At 45.7% G+C, this 25,049-nt stretch overlaps 1 protein-coding gene across 2 annotated transcripts in view; it reads left to right on the forward strand.

Moving 5' to 3' along the window:
- LOC117453591 (glutamate receptor 3) overlaps positions 1–25,049 on the forward strand; it is a 103,064-nt gene that overhangs the window by 23,732 nt on the left and 54,283 nt on the right. For both annotated transcript variants that reach the window (XM_034092454.2, XM_034092453.2), the window contains exons 3-4: positions 503–742; positions 18,661–18,848. In XM_034092454.2, coding sequence (XP_033948345.1) covers positions 503–742; positions 18,661–18,848 — 428 coding nt within the window. The remainder of the gene's footprint in view (positions 1–502; positions 743–18,660; positions 18,849–25,049) is intronic.

Consider the following 25,049-nt stretch of genomic DNA (forward strand, 5'->3'; position numbering starts at 1 on the left):
CCCCCTTCTTGGTGTCACAGGACTTCTGTTATCATTTATTGTAAAACCGAGATATCATCATTAGGGTTATTTTTTCAGACACGCCAAGGAATTTCCCAATCATCCCAGTTTTCAAATGAAATAAGGAACCATCTGTTTAAGAATAACAAAGAGCAATGATATTGATGAAATAGTCAGACGGTTGTTAGAAAGCTGGTTCATTTCCCCCTTTCAACAAAAAAGAATGACGTAATATGGACTTGATCGTCAAATAAAACAAACAATTTGAATACATCACCCCTTAGGCTTTTAGTAATTATTATAATCATATTATAATTTTTGTTTGCATTTAACAAACAGAATAATGAATGTTCTGACCAAGGAAATCATTCCAAGGTTACCCTACCTCACTGAATCACTGAGAGAAGTGCTGAGGTGAGTGAGCCAGTCTTTTGAGCAAACTCACATGTTGCCGAGTAATGTCTTAACCACCCTGTCCTCTTGTCCTCTGCTGTCCCTGCAGTTTGCTCCCAGTTCTCCCGCGGAGTGTACGCCATCTTCGGATTCTACGACAAGAAGTCCATGAACACCCTGACCTCCTTCTGCGGCGCCCTGCACACCTCCTTCGTCACACCCAGTTACCCCACCGATAATGAGGTGCAGTTTGTCATCCAGATGCGCCCTCCCCTCCGCGGCGCCGTCCTCAGCCTGCTCTCTCACTACAAGTGGCAGAAGTTCGTCTACCTCTACGACACCGACCGAGGTAGGTGACAGCAGGCGCCTGGAGTCAGGCCTTGAAGCTTGAATTACAGTGTGGAACCACAGGAAGTGTTACAGCGGCTCAGAATAGCAGCGGGGTTAGCAGAGGCTAGATGTCCCATGTAATACTTTATGAAAGCCCTGTAAATACTTGAACTGTTAACACTGCACTTACTGTTTTATATAATAGTTTGGTGTTATGTAAATGTGAAATATATTCACCAGCAGCTCGTAACACTTGTAATAACACTCTAAGAAACGCCGTATCTTATGAGCTATAGCCTTTGGATTGGGCTTTTTTTTTTAGAAGTTGTCTGGTTGGCGTCAGTTAATCTTCTGTTTAATCATGTTGTTGATATTGGCTTATCTTTCATCTGAAATGAGGTATGTCACAGCTGCAACTAAAACGTTTCCTGCCGGATTCAGAGTCTCTGTCTGCCTGTGGGGGCTGCTTATTGTGTTCCGTCAATGAGGGTTTTGTGTAGTCCCCAGATTGCATTGCCTTGTTGATAATAGACGTTGGTTTTATGCACCAGCGTGCCGCGCTCGTGTGGTGATGACCTGTCCACATGTCCAAGTGTTCATTTCTGGGTGTTCTAATGTCAAACGAGAACATAAGCTCATTATGTCTCATTAGAGGAAGGCTCCCCTCCTCCTACGGTAACTTCAATTCTGTTCACAGCAACTGGGCAGGGGGGGATGGATGTGTTCAGGATATGACAGACAAAGACACAATATGTCCGCCTTTTTGTGGGGGTGCAAAAAAAAAAAAGGCTGTCTGCATATTTCTTTATTCCTTCATAGCAGTAGAGCTGCAGACACAATCGATTAGTCGGTCGATCATTATTTTGATAATCCACCATTTTATTAAAGCAGAAATGTCCTCAAATTTGGTTTTATATCATATTAAACCGAATATATCTGGGATTTGGGTTGACAACTTGAGAAATGTAAAGACATTGTCTTGGAATGGATGGAAGTTTTTTATTATTATCCATCATTTTATAGACTAAACGATGAACTGATTGATTTAGAAACTAATAAGCAGATTAATCAATATAGCGAACATAATAGTTACTTGCAGCCCTGCTTAACTGTTTGGGATTGCTATGTTTATCTGCTCATTAAAGAAAGATTCTGATCTGCTTCAAGCAAGCAGTCTTTTGCATTGTGTTATCTTCTCTGAGTGGTTATTTTTTCCTAGCCCAGCCTCACGCCCCCACCTCTCCCTGTCTTGCTCCGAGGCAGAATATGAAGTGTGCTTTATCGCAGAGTCCTCTGTCTCTGGGTCTCCAGGCCTGTAGGGTCCACAGCTGAGGGCCTTAATCTTCCACTCTGCCTGCAGATAATATGTGGTTAATTAGGGTCACTCTGACTAGAACACTCATTGGATCTTCCCTGCGGATGCTAGCAACCCACACGTCCTTCAGCGCTACCCATACTGCCCAGATATCCGTCCCCGTCCCTCTGCTGCTCCTCTTCTGTCTGGCAGACTGTCTGGGGCAAAGTTGGATCCATAGCGGAGGTGGGGAAAGGAGTAATACAAAACGCTGTAGAGGATGACACATAGAAGTATACTTTAAAGAGAATACAAAGGGCAACAGAGGGAGGGAAAGTTTCTAAAGGAGGAGGAAACAAAACACCTATCCAATGCAGCAATTAAGCCAACAGGAGGCGCATGTGATTTACAGGCTGTTACCTGTGTACCGTCAATTCCCTGCGTACTGTGTATCCCCGTGCTGAAGCCCATGCCAAACCACTTTTCCCTCTCTTCACTGCCAGTGGTGTAAGGCGATCCCTTATTAGCTGGAGGACATTGGCCCCAGGAGGGGATTAAAGTCGTTTATTGATGCACTCCATCCAGCACTTTGGGGGGCTTTGACACGTGGCTCATCAAGCAGACAGATGTGTCAGAGAGCCTCTACCTCCGCTTATCAGGTAGTGCAGCTACCCAGGCAATATAGACACTGACTGCTGGCTAAACCTGGAGCAGTGACAAGGGAAAATAGCCTTCAAGGGTGTTTGTTTTTCACACTCTGGCTCTAAGGAAAACAGAAACATTTTGAGATAACTTCTACAGTCTGTATTAGTTTATGTTTTCATTTGTTTTGGAGGTTCCCAACATTCTTTTATGACTTACCCCCAAAGTCAGAAGAGGCCAAGTTCCACTCCACTGACCCAGGATGCAGTGTTGGGTGTAACGCGTTACAAAAGTAACGGAGTTACAGTAATGTATTAATTTTTGCTGTAACGAAGTAATGTAACGCATTACTAATGAAATGTGGGTAATATACTACCCGTTACAATTCTCAGTAACGCACAACACATTTCAACCCGAAATGAAATGGTGTTTTGTTTTTTAAGAATTCACTAACATCTCGAGACATTCCGACACCAGAGAAAAATTGTGCGGGTAGATTAGTAAGCCTGGTGTTTACCCTTCGGGCTCATCAAGATCCCCGCGCTTCACGTCGGGTTCCCTGATCAGCAGGCACGTGCACGCATACATTACATGTCACTTGTTAGACGCTTTTATCCAAAGCGACTTACATACTCAATACTGTGGGCAATCCCCACAGGAGCAATTTGGGGTGAAGTGTCTCAGGGACACAACGACATGCTGACTGCAGTGGGGTTTGAACCTGTGACCCCCTGATCCGAACACCAACGCTCAACCCACTGCACCACATAGACATCAAAGTGGGCTTGAGCCCCTGCCCTTTTTCTTCCTCCAGAGAAAGTGCCCTTTTTTGTTTTAAATAAATGAATATATATCTACTGCTGTTTGCGCACAGTTTCCCTTTCGAAAAATATATTGATTGAATACAAAATAAAAATATCAGGTAGGAAGATTACAATGTGAAGTTCCGATGCGCTCTCTCTCTCTCTCTCAAAGACGCACACTTATCACAAATAAAGGGCAAGATAGAAACCACTTTTGAAACATTGTGTGCGTGGCAGCACACACACTGGTAAATCACGAGCAAGGCACACTGGTTAAGGATGGCAGCTTCCTCATCGTTGCACTCGGAGAGAAATAGTAGAGACGGAGACGATGAACTGCTGTTAGTTCTATTATGGCGTTGTGCATGTCGTGAGAGGTGTACGTTGCTGTGTGGGGAATGCTGTCCATTATTTTGGCCAACTCTTTGAGGTAATCTACTATCTTTCCATGAGTAAATACCCTGGGGTATAAGTACCTGGTTGGGTGTCTCTGAGTCTATAAAAGACCATTGTCTTGCAGTCCTTTGTGGTATTGCTCTGCGGTGATTTTATTTTTTATTTTATTTTGTTAGCATTGTATAAAAAAGAGGCCTGGTGTGTTAAAGAAGCCACTAATCTGTAGAGTTAAAGGTTAATCATATTTTCAAAGCAAGTCACAATACAATATGCTTGTTCCTACATACTTCTATTTTTGCTGTAAAAGCAGTGAATAAACAGATGTATCCACATGAAAAATGACCCTCTGCTCATGATACGAACACCAAGCACCTTTTGCGATATGTTATATTTGTTGTATCTTTTGTGTTTGATAAAAGCTAAAACTTGAATCGCAATTATTAACAAAACTCTGCTTTTTGGGAGAGAAATAAAGCGTATTCTTGAGCTGAGGTCTGCCAAGAGGCTTCATTTAGTCAATAGAAAAAATAATTATAGCCCCACTATTCATTTGGCTCCTATATTGGGCTGGCTACAAAGGCTTTTAGACTGTAATGTAGTGCTTTCAGTCGGAGAGTGATGGGCCAGATGTATTGGAGGGAAATTAAGGTAAATGTGCCGATATGAGACATCCGCATGAAAGCAGACGTCATAATAAAGGAAGTGCAGTGGAAGTGAATGTAGCTTCCGTAGGCAGTGTCATACCAGCTTAATGATTGGCTACTCTTCCTTTATCTGATGTAATATATTGAGAGGTTACCTTGGGCGTGTGTGTTAATAGTGTGGGTAGAGAGACACAAATGGTCCAAACAGATATCAGCACTAGTTATTTTGAAAAAGCTCCTAAACATCACATATGGAAGGAAAAGCTGACGATCCCACGGCACTCCTTTTACCAAATCCTCTGTTTTCCCCAATCCACTCTCCATGAGGGAATATTGCATTCTCCGTCCTTTCAGTTTGCATCAGCAGACACAGTTCCCCTTAAAAACCTGGAGCTGTATAGGGTAAGGGGAGGGTAAGGGTAGATGGACCTTGGCCTTTCTGTGGTGGCGGTCAGCTATGGGCAGATAATTGCCAGGTCTGTGCGGCAGAGACAGATGATTACAGGCTTTATTGTCTCTCCCAGGCACAATCAACCCTGATTCAGCAATCTCACCTCTACTTGATTTATGAGTCACTCTCTCTCTGCTTCTCACAACCTTCTATATGCCGTGTCCTCATATACTTTTAGCTTTCTCTCATGACCCTTCTTCCTGAGTGTCATATACCTTTAACGCTGTAAAGGGGTCAAGAAAAGGTGGATTATGAAACAAATTGCAAGTGTGCACTATGTATTTTTCAATGACAGTTACCTCTTACAATTTGAACGATGTTTTCAAACAAGTCAGACAAAGGCAAGGCAAGTTTATTTATATATCACCTCTCAACACAAGGCAATTCAAAGCGCTTTACAACATTGAAAGAGATGAATAAAATGGCATTTAAAAACAATCATTAAAAAGCAAAGATAATAAGATAAACATTACAAATAAATTCATGAATACAAGTTAGTGCAGTGTAAGCTTTAGCTAAAGAAACAGCATATTCAGTTGCTACATATAGGAAAAACATTCAATTTTTTTAAACATAGTCCAGGTTGGCTTCATAAGTTGCATTGCTTCCTGTTTGCAAACACTATATATTCACTTTTTAATTTACAAAAGAAAAGCCTAGGAGGAAGACTAAAATGCTGCAAATATAAAGCCAATAAAGAGTAGCGTATACATACACATCTTATAGTACTCTGATAGCAATCCGGGACCAGCTTCCACTTGGGGGGTAAACACAACATAAGCAATGGAAATGCTAAGCGGGGGGGGGATGGGGAATTGTTCCCGGGAAAATAGAATTGGCCCTAAAACCGATAATCCATTACTTACAATATTCCTCTTGTGTTTTTGTTTCTTAGATGCTAATAAATGATGTCATCAGAGACTCTAAAATATATCTAAATCTAAGCTTGAGAAGCTTGCTGTGCCTAGTCTCATTTTCTAAGCTGTGATTGGACAAGCGCTGTATGGGGGAGGGGTTTAGCAAAGGGTCAATTGTGTTTCTGTCCTTTTTGTCATGGCTGTTGTTTTATTTTTCTCCATCAGTGTCTACATGGCTCCTCTCCCTCTTTGCATACTTTGTATTTGTGTCTGTCTTGAGAGAATCAGGTTCACCTTGAACTGAGCAGCAAGACCAAAAAAAAAACCTGATGTGAATGAAGATGAAAATATGACTGATGGAGTCCTCTGACTGTGAGGAAGCACGTAGATTTCCCATTGACATTTAGCAAATAGCAATCTGAAGAGAATAGCCATAAGTGATATTCTGTGGTAAGCCCTGGAGCTGCCGTCGCTTTGTATCCATGATGGTGTTCTGACACACAGGATTTAGCCCGTCTCACATGCCACATCAAGGTGTTGATGACATATGAATAACAATGTCGGGTCTCATGTCGTAGCTTTCCATCATTTTCTCTACCAATCAATATTCGGAATGTGATATAGTTGGGGGGGGAGGGAAGCAATTCAACACGTAGCTGCTGCAGTGGAAGCACAGAGCTATTTACTTTTATCATTTAACTGCTGACAGTTGAAATAGTGTTCAATGTCATAGCCTCATTATAGCTACAGGAAGTCAAATATTCTTTGAACAAAAACCTGCCAAGTGGAAGCATTCAGTCCAAAAATATCTCCAGGGAACTTCTTTCATTGTCCCTTACAATAGTAAATTCACCAAACTTAACTGTGACATTAAGACGCCTGTAGAGTATTGATCATTAGATTTTGCTGCATTATTTCTAACCACAAATGGAACAGCTTATTGTAAAACATGTAAATATGTGCTAATTCTGACCGACTGCATGACCCATATCCAAAGCGTATGCAGGCATTTCTAAAGAATTTACTGCCACTCACTTGTCAGATGCATTTATTGTTAAAGGTCTTAAAAATGTCAAATATTGAATTGAAATGTTACTTTTTATACCAGAACACAGGCCAGTCCGTACGATGCAAAAATAAATGAAGTACAACCAATCTGTCCTTGAGAGAAATATAATAACTTTCTAAAGAAACGTTTCTGGCTCCTTCATTATCACTCGGCTGTCTCTCAGACGACAGTCGGAACCGTAACCCTTAATCAAACAAGCTCACTTAGGTTTCTCAGAGTGGAAGTCATATTATGCTTCTGTGGGTTTTAAACCAAAGTAAATTGATTAAAACAAATAAAATGATGCAAAGTAGGATGTGCCACTGTACAGTCAAATATATTATTGTGGTAGGTTTTCAGTTCTTTTCAGTATGTGTGCTGCAAAGCTACTCCATTAAAGCAGTGGCAGACAGGACTCCCAATACACTGCAAGCTTTTACACTGAAACATGAGTGTTTTCTTTTAAATGATCCATACATGTATTTAAAAACAGAGAGCATTTTACACATTCTAACCATTTACAATGTGGTGGGAATTCGTTTTGGCTGCCTTAATGTGCTGTTGGAGTAATTGTAAAAACAATGTTCTGATTAGGAAAATACCATACCAATGTGTATGCAATAAAATCAAACACATTTTTTATAGTTTCTATTTTGTGTCCAAATGATGACTTCAAGCTCATAAACACACCAAAGAATGACTTCCCAACTCAGGAATGGGACCATCCAAGGAACACGTTATTGCACTACTGGCATTGGTGACGACTGGGCTCTCTACAGCATGTCTACATCATTCATTATTTTGAAGCATGCTAAAAGAAAAAAGATTATCAGATTGATAACATTCTGGTTCAGCAAATCAAAACCACTTGGCTTTGTAATGAACCCTCATAACTCTCCACTGCCCCTGTTGATCAGCTGTCTAACAGCAAGACAAGAGAACTCTGGCCTGACACAATTGGCAGAGCGATGCGCAAACAGGGCCAAGAGGCTTGTGCATGGGAGAATTGGATGACCGCACATTGTTAGCCTCGATTTTCCGAGCTCCTGCCAAGCTACTGTAGATAGGAAGATAGAAGGACAGATATGAGGGAGGGAGCAATCGGGCAGTGTCAGATACACTGTACTGTAACTAAAGCGAACATTGCTCCCTATTCTTCAGCAATCCCTCTAATTGGCCATCCAGAGACAGTTGCCTTTGTTCCTTTTTAAAAGAGTCATATCATTATTGCCTCCCGCTGCTCTCCTGGATGCCTTTGATGGCAAACCAAATCAAGTCTGTCCTTTTAATTTGATTGTACTCATTTGGCATAGCTCTTACCGTTGTAAACAACATAATAAATCAAGCTATGTGACACACTATCAAAAGCATAGTCCACTCCAAACTCAATGTGATTAAACACATGCAGACAAGCATGACATGGCTATTCCCATGTATTCTACATAATCAGTTCAGAAGGGGTGGAGACATGTTTTCATGTGCAGTGCCATTAGTGTGCAGATGTCTAACAAGCCAGAGCAATATTCTTCTGAGACTAAAAACCATCAGCTGCTTTTTTTCCCTTTCCATTTTGTATACAAGTCATTTGTATTCCACTCTGACACATTTCACACAAATAATGTCTAGTCAAGTGCAATATTGTCACCCACAATTGTTGATTTATACTCTCTGCTCACAATGTGAGATAATAAGTGTGAATGCCATCTCCGACTGCGTCCATGTCTTTATCATAGACTGCCGTTTGTTTCCTTGGCTTTGTGGTTTCATCACAGCCACTATAATGGCACATCAGCCGCACACAGCTGAGACTTCACACACACACACACACACACACACACACACACACACACACACACACACACACACACACACACGCACGCACGCACGCCTCTTGTGCTTTAGTGGCCCTCTCCTTCACGCCGGCTTCATAACAACTAAATTATGCATGCGTCAGGAGAATAAATCAGCTTGGACACGCTGACAAGAAAGGGCACAACAGAGAAGCCATAAAATGCACAAGAAAAATAATATTAAAGAAATATGGATGAAGCTATGCATCAGTGGGATTTTCTATCCCTTTTTATTTTGCACACATAAACTGGTATCACAGCCAAAGTGACATCCCAATATAGATAGCTCCACCTGCCGTAGCAACCTCTGTAATTCAGTAACCCTTTGAGACACTACAAGTCAAGCACCTGTGCTTAAAGAAGACGTGATACGAGAGCCATCGTCGGCACACGATAAACCTCTATGCTCTCTCAGTGTCCTCTTTTGAATGAACCTGGAATAAAGCCACTTTACTACCTACCCACTGCTAGCTTCAGCAGCCATGGAATTACTGCTTCGAGGGTCTTTCATTATAACAAAATGTCCGGCCTTCGCTTCCTGCAGCCATTGTAGAGGTTGATTGCTTTGATGTTACACTATGTCACAGGGCCAATTTGTTTGTATAAACCACACGTAAAAAAACATATGCCATTCTCAAGCTACACGAGTAAAATAATATTCTTGCATGAAAGGTAAATATGTTCCCCACTTTCAGCTGATCAGCTAAAGCTGCCCAGAGAGATGTATGCAGGAATTGATCAATCCCTTCTAACAGACACTCACACACGCAACTGGTGTGTGTTGGCTGCCCTTTGGTGTATGTGTGCTGATACGTCACAGTGTGCCGTGTGAGTGAGATTGAGGGAGACCAGGGAACAAAGACTGGCAGGGAGAGATGGAGAAGCTCTGAAAAGTCTGTGGGTGGATTTCTCCTCCCTCCTGCATGTATGCTCTTCTAAAGATACAGACAGCATGCTGCTTCTGTTTGATTTGACATGCGCTGTCTTTTTGATTAGGACAGCAGTTGGCAGTGAAACTGTTTTTGGTTATAGGCCTACTGTAAACACCACATCAAAGTCTTGGCTACACACTTCCTTCTCCCGTGGGCAGTGGCGAAGAAGGTAGCTCCGGCTATAACATTTCTCTTCTAAATCACATAAGTAGAATGGACCTGTGTTCGAGTCCATATTTTCTTCCTTCTTTAATTGCCACTAGTTAAACACTTTCCTTAAAGGCACCACTATTACCATGTCTCTACAGATGCTAAGAGGTCTTCATCTTCATCACCCATCAGCCACTGATTGCCTGTTTGCCTCTGTATATACTTTGCCGGAGAAGTCAAGAGTACGGGTCATATAATTCCAGCAAACACAGCCTTTTTTTGGTATAAATTGCGGGCCTGTGCCAGATGACTAATGAGAGGAAATATGAAGCTGTCTCCCTATCCCATCCCAAGATGTTGATCTCCAGTACAAACACTGGGGGGATCCTCAGAGCCCTGTGAGCATAGTAAGCCCAGAGGCAGATGCACACCAAGCCCTAAACACTGTTACTATTTATTGTGGCTTCCTCAAAAGACAATGGGGAGAAATTAGCTCTGGGAATATTTCAAAAGTAGAACACACATAGAGATGTAGCTAATGAAGAGTGAGAGTTTGACAGCTGGAGGACTTTTAAGTTGACATTTCAAGTGTGCTTACGGCACAGGGGGTTAAAGGAAACATTGATTAAATGAGCACCCTTCTTGTAATATTCAAAGTTTGAAGGCTACGCTCAAATGTTCACGTTCCGTCCAGAAGATTCCAGAAGTAACATCTCAGGGTCTAATCTCCTAATCCATGTTATGCAATATTGCTGTGACAGCTTTGTTTCTATCTTGCAACTAGTATCTATTTTCTGTCAAGCACACCATTAAGGATTCATATACAGTATAAACATGTTTTTCTGGACACAAGTTATTAGTATATGCGCATATAAACGTAACTTAATCTTGATAAAGAATGTGCAAAAAACAATATATCATTCTTTTTTTGTACTTTGGAGAACAGACCCTTTTAAAACAGATTATATCCATTATCTTTGTGGTTTGAATTCAGATGTTCCTGATGCCATGTGAGACCCTGGACGGTGCTCAGCAGGGCGTTTGAGACTCTCAGAGGCCTGGCCAGTTAGAGGAGAGCGGACACATGTACTGTTGGCTCAACGGCCCTCGCCTCTTTTTCATGCGTGTGCTTTAGATCTTGATCCTTCTGAAATGAGTTCAGACCAGCCCCTCATTTATTACTTGGCTGCTAGAGTCAGCTGCTTTTGGTTCCTATTTTTATTGTGTAATATAGTGTAGTTGATGCTGACTTATTTACTTACATTTCATTATTTGATTAGATCAAGAGATTAGATTTGGGATTGATGTGGATTAGTGTAATACCAGAGATGATGCAGTGTAGCTCCAGCGAGCGGTATAGTCATAGCTCTGAAGCTGAGAGTCGACTGTGGTTAATGCCGAGCTGGATGCTTAGAGAAATGTCTGTGCAATATGGTTTCTCTGATTTGCCTAGTTAGCCCGGATCAGCTGCGAGATATGAGAGGTTGTTGTGAGAGAGGGAGAGAGAGTGAGAGAGAGACGGAGGCCTGTGACACTCTGCACCGTACCCTAATGAGAGGCATGGAACCAAAGGAGCTGGGCAATGAGATTAGATGCAACTCAATTCAATTACCGCTGAGCCGCCACGGGTGACGCTTCAAAACTCATCCTGTTACGATCCGGTTCACAGGCGAAGAAGAGGACCGCAGCTTTCACTCAGCCGCTGAATGCTACACTGCCACAACATCTCATTCGCAACAGCTCTGATTTATAAGCACACAGGGCGTCATTAGGCTCCGTCGGGATTTGGTAGCAGACTCTGCAACGTTCCGATATAGATTCAAAGGAAAACGCAGAAATAATTGAGTTTTCACCCATCGCAGCCATTTGTACACTGCTCCACCAACGGCAGAGTTGTTTCAAGTGTGTGTGTTTGAGATTAAAGGGACATTTAATGCCCTGTTTTGACTTGGAACACTATATATTAAAAAAGGAAAATCACTCGGAACCGGACATTCATCCCTATGGTCCTGCTCTGCTGTTAACCCACAATCACGGACACTCCCACTCTCTACTCTTCCTCCCTGCGAATACTAACTCTGCCTGCTATTCAATTCAGTGAGTCTTGTAAGACTGAAGCAGGAATTACAGAATGCATTAGGGAAGATACACTTTGACATCTCTTCGCACAGAAGCAGTAAAAGGCTGCAAAGCAAACAAAAAAAGTGCAAAACAAAGATCTCCAAATGTACACGTTTGCCTACTTGCAGCCAAAACATATTCAAGCATGTGTTTCCATGCAGGCTTCACTCAGCTCAGGCAGACTTACACGTCAGAGATTACCTCTGTTCAACTTTGACCTGCATCTGACATATCAGCCAATAAAAACACTGATTGATTTTGTCTGTATTTTTTTATTTCGTGTGCAATATAACGCCACCAGACTATAAACTGCAGCATTGCTCTCATGCATCAAATAAAGTCTGTTGGTGGAGATGTGGCCTTGCACAGCAGGAGTATGCAATACAACTCAACGCTATTCATTCCTGACAGAACAGTTTTTGGTCTACAGACTAGTGTTGTCACGATACCAACATTTTGGTTTCGATACCGATACCAAGTCAAGAATTGCGATTCCGATTCTTTTTCGATACTTTTCTTAAAAAAAGGGAAACAGTCTTAAATATAATCAGGGATACAAACTCATCAGGTATGAAAAAGGTGACAAGGATCCGAGCCCCACGGAATATCGGCTTTAAAATTAGGAATAACAGATGATTTTAGCAGTCAGAACAACTAAAGCAGCAGTGTTACTAACAGAAATGCCAAAGAGTCACATCTAATATAAATATATATAAAAGCATTTATTTTAATTGTGTAGCAGTGAGTTTAACATTTTGGCAGTACTGTTGAGCATTTTGAAAATGTATTTTCATGCCTCTGTGCAAGGCTTACTCTTTCTATCTTTATAGCCACTGGTGTAAAGTAACTAAGTTCATAAACTCAAGTACTACTTGGGTACAATTTTGAGATACTTGTACTTTATTTAAGTATTTCAATGTTTCTTTTGCTACTTTGTACTTCTAATCCACTACAGTTCAGAGGTACATGGTGTACTTCTCCTCCACTACATGTATTAATCCCTTTAGTTACTTCACGGATGTGGAGGAATGATGTGAAATATAATCAAGTGTTGAATCAGACTTTAGTTCCACCTGGAGTAAATCCACCAGCTACCCTGCAGTCTACAAAGTCATTCAAACTAGCTGCACCTTTACCAGCTTTGAGAACACTTTCATGATCAATCATTATAAAACATATCATATATATTATTCTGAAATGGACCAATCTGCACAATGACTACTTTTACTGTCGCTACTTTAATACTTTTACTTGAGGAACATTTTGAATGCAGTACTTTTACTGTAACAGAGTATTCCTACAGTTCACTCTGGTGCTTCTAGGACAAGACCTGAGTACTTACTGTCGCTACTTTTACTATATTTTGATGATAATACTTTTGTACTTTTATTTGAGGAACATTTTGATTGCAGGATTGTTCCTACATTCTGGTACTTCTACTTTAACTCAAGTACAAGACCTGGGTACTTCTATTTTTACTCAAGTACAAGATATATACTTATACCACCTCCGTTTATAGCCTATGAAAAAAACTAATAGAAAACGAAGGCTAAAGCTAACGTTAGCAGATTGCTAGTTAAGTTTGCTCAACGATAATATTGCGACAGAAAAACGTTTCAGTGCACATCATGCTCTGTCCTGAACACCTGAACGGCCCGTTCACAGACTTCTGGTGTCTTTTTTGTCAACAAGCCGAGGCGCAGCGGCAGTTGCACTCCCACTTGCAGCCATGCTTTTCGTTTTCTCACATGCTCTGGCAGCTAGCGCGTGGCCGCGTGCACGAGAGAGGGGAGGGACTTAGAGCGTGCTTGAGAGGAGCGGGACTGCAGGCACGGCTGCAGTGCAAGGAGTGGAAGCAGAGCGCTGAACACACACGGCTCTTATTAAAACGGCGCTTTTTCACGGGAGTACTTTTCCCCGTCATTCTTAAAGTACCGATACTAATGAAACGGAGGAATCGTACCGTTTTTAACGGCAGGGTATCGCGGTACCTTTCAAGTATCGGTACACCGTGCAACACTACTACAGACAATTGCTTCTTTTTACTCTGGAAAATGCTAATAATTTTACATTTGCATATAATAGACTGGGATAAAGGTCAATTACATTATAATAAAATACATTTATGCTGGCGTCTTAATGACTCAAACACGTATTTAGTGTTAAGTTACTTAATAAATATTATCCAACCCAATTTCTTTTTCTATGAATTTGCTGCTCAATTTATCAATTAATTGTTTGGTCCATAAAATGTCAGAAAACACTGAAAAATGTGCATTCAAACTTGCCCCAAATAATACTTAAGTCAGTAACTATATGACATTAATTATTTATTTAACTTTTGGTTGACTAATCGATTAATAGTCTCCGTTGACACACAATGATCTGTTTTATCCATGTACTGTGCTATATAGCATCTCTTATATACGAAGGGAAAGTGTAGTAAATTGCAAGGCATACTCTTAAAGCAGCTATAAAATAATAATTCCATTTTTGTTTAATATATACATTTAAAAATATGTCACACAGTAGTTACTCAATAACCGTCAGATACTGTGACAAAAGTGAGGTGTAGGAATGTATACAAACACATAAAGCATGCAAATCAGGAACTGAGGTATGCGCACCAAATGTGAACAAATATTAGTTTACACATTTTACTAGACTACAAATGTCAGAATGTTTTTACATAATGCGTTTGACGACAGCTATTATTCAAGCATGTTAAAACTCTTACTGTCTAGATGGCATGATTGGCTCTGAGGAGCATGATCAGCCGAATCGGCCGCATGCTGCTGCATCATCTGCACAGCGGGGATTTATAGCTGGTGATAAGGAAATCTTGTTGTTGTCTTCCATAATTTATGTAGTTGACTGTATTACATTTTTAGATGCAACACAACTGTAGAGCTCATGAAGACGACTAGGTGAAAGGGATTTATAGCTTTCCTCCATGTTGGAAATAAATATCAAGCATTTATGAGGAGTATGCAGTGCTGGAGCAGCTTCCATTGATTGGCTGGAGCTGAAATGGACTCTGATCCAAGAAGGTTGACTGGCAGTAGTAAATGTATGCAGACAAGCGTGGACTAACACAATTATTTCCTATTTTCTACTTGCTGGGGAGATGAAAAACGAGCTGTCAGTCTCGTTGCTGCTGTCAGATTAAGTTGCGCTCAAAGGATTTTGTTCCCTTTTCGATTTTGTTCCCTTTTCGATTTTGAAGTCTAAATCACAATAAACATAAACTTTTCTGCTGACAGTGGAAAGAAACTGCAGAAAAAGTAATCAATTTCTGGACAGACTATTTACCACCAGAAGATTCCATCTCTTAATTTCCATACAAATGTAAAACAGGCAGGCATGGAATCTCCTGTGAATCTTAAATGAATCCAATTGTTCCAACACACTTCAGGGTTTGCTGGAGGCAGGAGGAGATATGCACAAATCAGCAACTTCAAAATAAAAGCCCTCTGCGATTCTAATCTAATTGACAGAACATTGTTTCCTTCAGTCACATATAGAGTTAGCAAATGCATGTTCTTTTTGCACCTCAGATCTCGGAAAAGAAAATTGGAAAATGCACAGATTTGATAAAGACAGAACACTACGGATACACGTATGAAGCTCGAATTAAGTGTTTAAAATCTTCTGAGACACTTTATTGCGTCTTTCAAGCAGCATAGGAGCAACCAATTACACTGATACTTGAAGCCCTTAAACAAATACTCATCCTATCATTTGAACCTATATGCATGGCATGTCGCACACATGGCATGTGATTACCGTTTGTTAAATTGTTCATTGGCATTTTTACCTTTACCATCTGCATTCTGTGCAGTTTCCAACCCAACAGAGACCATTTTGACCCAGTTAATCGGCATGACATCTCTTAATGTGAGAAGCTTTTATTGCTGGGAAGACTGCCATGCTATCCAGCTGGCTTGTGGTTTGTGAGGTTCTGATCATTTGATTGAGGAAAATGAATAATGCATCCATGTTATTCAAACCTTTGTTCTGTAACTTTTGCTTTAGGTAGGGGCGATGTGAGGAGGTATGCTACATGAGCGACTGCCGCTGCTGAGCTCATGTAAAAATGATGATACTTCAGAAAAGCTTCAGATGTTTTCTATTCCCTCCAAGACTTCTTTCATTTTTCTGAGGGAATTGTGTCCAGGTAAAATAAGAAAAAGTACATTTGAGGCCTTCACAGCACACTAGCTTATTCTTATAGTGCTCGGGTGTTTCATATTCCATGTTCAAGTGTTGCTACTTTAAAGGGGACCTCTCATGCAAAATGCACTTTGTGATGTCTTTTATACATAAATATGTGACCCCGGTGCATCGGGGAACTCACGCAGCGTCAGAAAATAAAACCCTCTCTCTTTTCCTCCGTACCCAAATCTTTTAAAAACGGGGCTACAACGAGCGGATACAGATTCCATCCGAGCTGACGTCAGCCCGGAATAGTGGGCGGGGACGCTCCGCCTACATGGGCAACGCAATCGTTATCAAAAAAGTCTTCCGTCCACACGCAACAGGCACCAGAAACGTGTCCGTTGACACGAGACCGCTCGAAAGCGCTGGAGACGCTGTAGTACATATGCCAGGCCTGTAAGTGGCGCTGTAGTCTGCCACAAAAGCAGCAAAGAAGACTTCCCGTGCATGGTTGCCATGGTTGCCCTTCTGTTTATTCTCCGCTGTTGACGCTCTGGCTCTTTTTCTCCCTCCCCGAGGCAAGCGTTTGCTCCTGCTGTAATTCTCTCCGGTTTGCCACCAGCAGATGAAAAACACCCACCTCTCCGCCTCTTCCAAGGGACAAGGGGACCGTGCGGCAGAGTTTCAGTTCGATTTTTTTCCCGCCGGTCAACATGTCCGTTAAAGTTTAAATCTTCTGGACAAACTTAGAAAAATGCCGGCCAAAGGTCTTCTTTGTTATTTATTGAGCTTTAAAACAAATGAATAATGACTCTATATAATCATATAAGAATAAAACACGGAGGACGGAGCCTTTCTTTTCCTCCCCCTCTTCTGAGAGCCCAGCAGCTGATCTCCCTCTCCTGCAGGGGGGCGTGGTCAGCTGCAGCTCATTTGCATTAAAGCTACGTCACAGAATCAGCCCTTGCAAAAACAGGGCTGGAATAGAGCAAATAGAGCGAAATGAGGCATGGCTAAAATGCATGATCTGTTTGGTATTTTGAAAAAAAAACTTGACAGACATGTTTTATATAGGTATGGCCCTACAATATATTATTCAAATATAGCATGATAGGTCCACTTTAAGTCCACTTTAAACCACCTCCATGACCCAGAAGCCTCAAAGGGACTATATTTGTTGTGCTGCAAGTTACATTCATGAACTATAGGCGGAACTCCACGGAGATGTGACCTGATAACTGAGGATAGGGATGATAACCTTGAGGTCTGGCAGGCTGATGTCTCCAGGCAGCGTGCCCCTGCTCCTTTGGACAGATTACACACTGTGCATCGGTGTCCGCTGCTCGCCGTGCTGCTGGCCTAAAGATCATCTGCTGGAGATGTGGCCTCACGACAGAAGCGAGGCTCACACAGCGCAGCGGTCTCAGTGTATTTACGAGTCAAGAAAAAAAGGCTGCTTGACCTTTCAGACGGAATGGAAAGGAAAGGGAATTGCCAAAGCAGAGAAATTAAGAGTCATAAAGTGCTTTTCTAGCTGTTGTCGTGTCTTTGGTCTCTATGCCGGCTTTGTTGGCAGACTGCAGCCGGTTCATAGAGATAAGGTTGTGCGAGAAATGGCTAGAAATATATGACTGAACAAAGCTGTAAGGACTGTTTTTTTGTTGAGAATTTGCATAATACCCAATCACCTAATATTACTCGTTATATAGGATCTGTATATGTCTGAATGTGTGACAGAATCTGCTGTTGCTGCAAGTTTTATGTCCCTTTACGCTATCTGTTAACCACACAACGGACAATGAAGAAAGAGAGATTGAAAAGAAGCTTATTTGCAACTGCATTGTCCGTGGCTAAATGAAATGCCAGCAGTGTGCTTTATTTTCATTAATAACCTTCATGTTCATTCTCGCCAGTTGAACATTGGTGAAGAGTTAAGCCATTCTTATTTCAGCCTGTGCTACGTGCAATCTATCCCACCAGAAATAGGGCTGCATAATTCATTTTGTGCGATGTGATTTGACCATGGTGTTTCTGAGCGTCCTGTTAAATGAAAATATTTCACGTGTAAATGAATCATTAGCAGGGCTTATTCTCCATTCTCCTGCTACAATAATGATCTCTTTCTAGCGCTGGCCTGGATGAATCTTTCATTGTCTTTATCTTTAAATGAGTTGGCACAGACGTTCAAGGAGACACGGGCCGCGGTGTGTTTCACCACACTGTCAAAGTTAACATGTGGCTGAGCTAAGTGCCATAATTTAATTGATGCCAAGTGCAATAACATCACCCGCTGATCTTTTAATAATATGGAGATTCGTGTCCTTTCACTTCATTATTATATTGCCTTCTCTCAACATGCAAATGAAAATGTACAACCGCTTCCACATTTGCACACAGAGTCTAGACTCTAGACAATATTTCAGGGCTCTTGCAGACTTTGGAATGCTATTTTAGACTGTAATGAGATGGCCTTTAACCTTTGGATTCAAGCTAAAACCTATCTTGAATAAATTAGCGGCCTCTCAGTTATTGCATAACATGGTTACTGTGTGCAGGTCTAATTCTCTGGGTCTCTCCTTCTCTCTCTCCAGGTTTCTCTATTCTGCAGGCCATCATGGAGGCAGCAGTAGCTAACAACTGGCAGGTGACCGCTCGCTCCGTTAGCGGCACAACCGACGCATCAGAGTTCAAGCGCATCATTGAGGAGATGGACAGGAGGCAGGAGAAGCGCTTTGTGATTGACTGCGAGGTGGACAGGATCAACACCATACTGGAACAGGTGAGCCTCGCAGTCACCGTGGGAACGCCTGAACATGATATAACCAAACGCCTACGCTGCTAGCTCTCTTGTTTATTCCTTTTTTAGTCACATACTCACTAAGCATATTTAATGTACACACTGACAAATATCAAATCCACACTCCACTATTGAACAGTTCTGGTGTTCTTGATTTATGTATAACAACAACTGGGTGAGTGGAGTATGAAGACAAGGGCGCTAACGATGCAACGAGGATCTAACAAAAGATGCTACTGAGTTGCATTGTGGGAAATTGTATCCATTATTCTTTTAAAGCTGTTCTAATAATTTTCCCCATAAACAATGGATAAATTGTGTTACTTTCAAAGGTGTAGAATAGATCAGAGTGAAAAAACCCACAAAGAATTAGCACCTTGTGGTTTTAGGGCCAGCAGCTTCATTATTTTGATTCACTTTCACCGCCCTTATTAGCGTTGCTTTTGTCCGTCGAGGCAGCTGTTTTCAGAATCTATAAAACCCTGGTTCTATTTCGTCCCTACTGACCGCCAGAGGCGGTGCTTTAGCACTGGATATGTCCATCGCGCGCATGCGCAGCTCGAGTACCAATAACAACAAAGTCACCTGTGACCCACGTGACACCGGCTACATCAGCCGGTGTCGACAGAGGATCTGTTCCTTTTCATCTTCTCGCTGCGCGAGAGTACCTTGGCTACATTTTTTGTAGCCTACAGCGTTCGTTCGTTCGTTCGTTCGGAACATTTGTTAAGGATTCTCTGCAAACAGCTGGCTGCGTGTAGCTTCGCGACTCATCCAGTCGGGGCCGCGGGATTACCCGTCCTCCAGGAGCTGCGGCTGGCTGCGCAGAGACTTCGTTCGGACAGGTTGGTGTCGGCTTGGTTGGCGACGGCAGTGTTTCTACTCCCTCTCCCAGCCTAGTTGTCCTGATTTCTGTCTGTTTGCTGAGTCTTTTGGTGACGGAGGTGTTTTCGCTCCCTCTCCCAGGAGTATTGCTGTGCTTTTGTACTGTTTTGGCCGCGGCGCTGAGCCAAACGTCATTAGCATTGAGCTAAACCTCATTAGCATTGAGCTAAACTTCATTAGCATTGAGCTAAACTTCATTAGCATTGAGCTAAACTTCATTGGCATTGAGCTGTACTGGCTAGTTAGCAGTAGCGGCTGCAGCCACTCGGCTGACGCCGGGTTGAGCACCGGAGTTTCCCGTGCCGTTCTTTTTTCTTTAGCTACAGCTGGCATTCGCCTTTGATTTAACGCTAAAGTTGCCGTGTTTATCCTGTTAAACAAGTAGCTGGTGGAGTCTGTGTTCCCACACCCGCTCCCGGTTACGCTGCATCTGGCGTTCGTCTTCAGTTTAACCAGTGAAGGCAGTGTTTGCGCCCCCGCTCCTGGTAGGCGCTAAACGGCCTGGTTTTTTCCGTTAAGCAGGTAGCTGGTGAAGGCTGTGCTCCCGCACCCGCTCCCGGTTACGCTGCGTCTGGCATTCGTCTGTAAATTAACCAGTGAAGGCAGTGTTCTCGCCCCCGCTCCTGGTAGACGCTAAACTGCCTGGTGTTTTCTGTTAAGCAGGTAGCTGGTGAAGGCTGTGTTCCCGCACCCGCTCCCGGTTACGCTGCATCTGGCATTTGTCTGTAAATTAACCAGTGAAGGCAGTGTTCTCGCCCCCGCTCCTGGTAGACGCTAAACTGCCTTGTGTTTTCTGTTTAGCAGGTAGCTGGTGAAGGCTGTGTTCCCGCACCCGCTCCCGGTTACGCTGCATCAGGCATTCGTCTGTAAATTAACCAGTGAAGGCAGTGTTCTCGCCCCCGCTCCTGGTAGACGCTAACTGCCTTGTGTTTTGGTTTAAGCAGGTAGCTGGTGAAGGCTGCGTTCCCGCACCCGCTCCCGGTTACGCTGCATCTGGCACTCGCCTCGGCTCAGCCAGTGAAGGGCAGGTAGCTGGTGAAGGCTGTGTTCCCGCACCCGCTCCCGGCTTCTCTGCATCTGGCTACCTACAGAATGGCTCATTCATGTAGCGCCTGTATGGCTTCTCTCGAGCCCGAGGACGGCCACGACCGTTGCCCCTCTTGCCTCGGCCTCGAGCATCTAAGGGAAGCTCTCACAGTAGGGGCCTGCATGAACTGTAGCTGCATGCCCCGGGCACTCAGAGTGGCTAGAATCACTGAGGTGGAACGTCTGGCGGCAGCCAACGGACACCTCTCTTGGTCACATCCTCCCCCAGATCAGTTCGACCGTCCCTGGCGACTTGAGGGAGCGATGGCCATGGGTGCACCCCCCAATAAGAGGACTAGGAACAGGCTGTCCTCTAAAGTGGATCAGCTAGCTACCGACATGGACACGATGAAGTCGCTCCTCGTGGCCCTTCAGCCGGGGCCCGGTATAGGGGCTGCTAGCGGGCCGCCTGCCCCTCCTTCGGTTGCTGCCCCTCCTTCGGTTGCCGCCCCTCCTTCGGTTGCCGCACCTCTGTACGAGGATGCCTTGTCGCTAGCGGCTTCGGCTAACCTCTTCAATGAAGAGACGGAGGACGAGGTCCCGCTCGAGGAGTTTTCCCTCTCCTCTGCTCAGGGGTCTCTGCAGGACGGGGAGGACGGCTCCATGGCGGCCATCATTCGTACAGCCTTGGCGCACCTGCAGATTCCGGTTCCGCAGGCCAACTTGGCTCCGGCTAGTGCCTTCTTCAGGCGTAACCCAGCCCGTGTCCCCCTCACCGTTCCTCCTTCAGAGGAGTACCTGAGGGAGCTCCAGGCATGCTGGAGGGACACCAGGGCCTTTAGCCGCACTGGTTCCGATGCCCGGACCTTGGCTGCCATGCAGGACCCGGCGAGGGCGGGGCTGGGTGGCATGCCACCCATTGAGCCTGCCATCGCCTCCCTGATTCTGGCTCCTGACGAGGCTTTAAGGCCTGAGGTCAGGTGCCCTCAGCCTCAGTGCAGGGTCACGGATGGGCTGCTCTGTAGGGTCTACGACGCAGCGGCACGCATGGGTCGTATCGGGAACTCCCTCTCCCATCTAATGCTGGCCGTCTCCGCCTCGCTGCAGCAGGCTCCGGCCGAGCCTTCTTTGCTGGGCCTCAGCGATGCATCACTGCAGGCCTTTGCCCTAATGACTAGGGAATTGGGACGAGTTATGTCTTTTCTGGTACAGACTCGTCGCCAGGTTTGGCTGGCCCAGTCACCACTGACGGAGACATGTAGGAGAGTCCTACGTAGCGTGCCAGTCGAGCCAGGGGAGCTGTTTGGGTCAGCTGCCCTGGAGACACTGGAGCGCGCTGCCCAAGCGAGGCAGACCAGGCAGCAGCTCTCGGGTCTTCGCAGTCCCGCGGCCGCTCCCGGCAGGCCCAGGGACCACCGGCTTACTGGGGTGGTCGGCAGAGTTCCCAGCGGCCCACTCAACCGGCCAATGACTTTCGTGCCCCAGGTCGCCTGGCTTCCAGGCGGCCTCGCGCTTCAGAGCCTTACCGGCGCCCCCAGAGGGGCTCCAGGGGCCGGGGGGCTAGGCCCTGAAGTCCCGGGGCCGGTCGTCGGCTGTTTTTCCCAGCAGCAGCTCAGCTACTGGGCTGCCTGTATTTCCGACCCCTGGGTGGTTTCCACACTAACCCGGGGCTACGAGTTGCAGTTCCGACGCCGGCCCCTAGCCCTCGGCCGGGTCAGAATGACAGTTGTCAAGGACCCGGCGAAGGCCTTAGCGCTAGCCCAAGAGTTGTCCGTCCTCTTGGCCAAAGGCGCAATCGAGCCAGTGGACCCCCTGCGTCAGAGCGGGGGGTTCTACTCGACGTACTTTCTTGTGAGCAAGAAAGTTGGCGGATTCCGTCCAGTTCTGGACCTCAGAGGAATCAACAGATTCCTGAGGGTACTACCCTTCCATATGCTAACCACAGCAGACACCCTTCGTGTTGTCACACAGGGGGAGTGGTTCACAACCGTGGACTTGAGGGACGCCTACTTCCACGTGCCAATTGCATCCCATCACCGGAGGTTCTTGAGGTTCGCCTTTCAGGGTCGACATTATCAGTTTCGGGTGCTTCCCTTTGGTCTCTCCCTCTCCCCAAGGGTGTTCACCAGGGTTGTTGCGGCAGCACTCGCTCCCCTGCAGGCACAGGGCATGAAGGTCCTGCCATACCTGGACGACTGGCTGGTTTGCGCGCCGTCCCGGGCCCAAGGGGCCCAGGATACGGCGCGCCTCGCATCCCACGTTGCCCGGTTGGGCCTGACAGTGAACACCGGGAAGAGTTGCCTGGACCCTTCCCAGCAGGTCACTTATCTGGGGATGGTCCTAGATTCGGTCACCATGAGGGCCTACTTGACACCTCGTCGTGTGGACGACATTTCCCACCATCTTCGCATCTTCAGACTAGGCAAGAGGGTGCCTTACATACAGTTCCTCCGGCTCTTAGGCAGACTGACAGCTGCCTCAGCCGTCGTGCCCTTGGGCCTGTTGTCACTGCGCCCCATGCAGATGTGGCTGAACAGCCGTCACTTGGACGCCAAGCGGCACAGGCACAAGAGAGTCAGGGTGTCTCAGCGGTGCCTCCACTCTATGTCCCGCTGGAGGGACAGGGCCTATCTCCTGAGGGGTGTGCCCATGGGCACCATCCCATCCCGCCGGGAGACTGTCACTGTGGATGCGTGTCTCTCGGGGTGGGGTGCGGTGTGGCAGGGCAGGACTGTGCAGGGTCAGTGGTCTGCCCAGGAAGGTGCACGCCATATCAATGTGCTGGAGCTTCGAGCGGTGTTGCTCGCACTCATGCACTTTTTACCCCAACTGGCGGGCAGGCATGTGCTCGTTCGTTCGGACAACATGTCCGCAGTTGCCCAAATCAACCACCAGGGGGGCGCCAGGTCCGCACAGCTGCTCCGCGTTTCGCAGAGCCTCTTGCCTTGGGCGCTCCCCCGCCTCACCAGTCTGCGGGCAGTTTTTCTGCCAGGGGACCTGAATCAGGTCGCAGATTCCCTCTCACGGCGCAAGCCTCCACCGGGGGAGTGGAGGCTTCACCCGGAGGTGGTGGAGATAATTTGGAGCCTCTTCGGCAGGGCCGAGGTGGACCTCTTTGCCTAGGAAGAGTCGAGGCACTGCCCCCTCTGGTTCTCCTGATCGGAGGTGACCAGCCCATTGGGTCAGGATGCCCTGGCGCACGACTGGCCGGACACTCTCCTGTATGCCTTCCCGCCGTTGCCTCTGATACTTCAGACGCTTCAGAGGGTCCTTACCCAGGGGCACAGGCTCCTTCTAGTCGCCCCCCGCTGGCCGGGGAGAGTCTGGTTCCCACTGCTACGCAGTCTCTGCGGCAGCCCACCGTGGCGTCTCCCCGACAGGAAGGACCTCCTGTCACAGCTCAAGGGTCAGATCTGGCATCCCGACCCTCGCCGCCTTCAGCTCTGGGTTTGGCCTCTGCAGGGCCCAACCCACTGTTGAGCGGTGTCACGGCATCTGTCAGGGAAACTATCCTGAATGCCAGAGCTCCATCCACTCGGGCACAGTATGAGTGCAAATGGAGGCTCTTCTCCCACTGGTGTGTGAGTAAGGCTGAGAATCCGGGACATTGCTCCGTGGCCACCATTTTAGAGTTTCTGGAGTCCCTTCTGGATAGTGGACGTTCTCACTCCACTTTGAAGGTGTATATGGCTGCTATCTCTGCCCGACATGTCGGAGTCGATGGCGCCACAGTGGGGCGCCACAGGTTGGTGTCCCTCTTTCTAAGAGGGGCTCTACGGCAGCGCCCCCCTAGCACCCCAAGGGCCCCGGCTTGGGACCTGCCCCTAGTGTTGGATGCACTATCATCTCCTCCCTTCGAACCCTTGGCCCAGGTCGGGCTTAAATGGCTGTCCCTGAAGGCAGCATTTCTGCTTGCCATAACCTCAGGGAAGCGAGTCGGAGAGCTTCATGCCCTCTCCGTAAGCAGTACATGCCTGAGGTGGAACTCCGATGGCTCGGGTGTCACCCTCTGGCCGAATGTGGCGTTCTTGCCCAAGGTGCTTCCACTAGCCCACTCCAATCGGCCTATCCAGCTGGCACGCTTTAACATTCCACAGGAGAACGGCACACCTGAGTTGCTGTGCCCTGTGCATGCCCTGAGGGCGTATATTGATGCTACGGCCTGTATACGACAGTCAGAGCAGCTCTTCGTTTGCCATGGCGGCACTAGGAAGGGTCGTGCTCTCTCGAAGCAGCGGCTGTCCCACTGGGTGGTGGATACCATCACATGTG

The sequence above is a fragment of the Pseudochaenichthys georgianus genome, chromosome 10 (genome assembly GCF_902827115.2).
Source record: "Pseudochaenichthys georgianus chromosome 10, fPseGeo1.2, whole genome shotgun sequence".
Lineage (NCBI taxonomy): Eukaryota > Metazoa > Chordata > Actinopteri > Perciformes > Channichthyidae > Pseudochaenichthys > Pseudochaenichthys georgianus.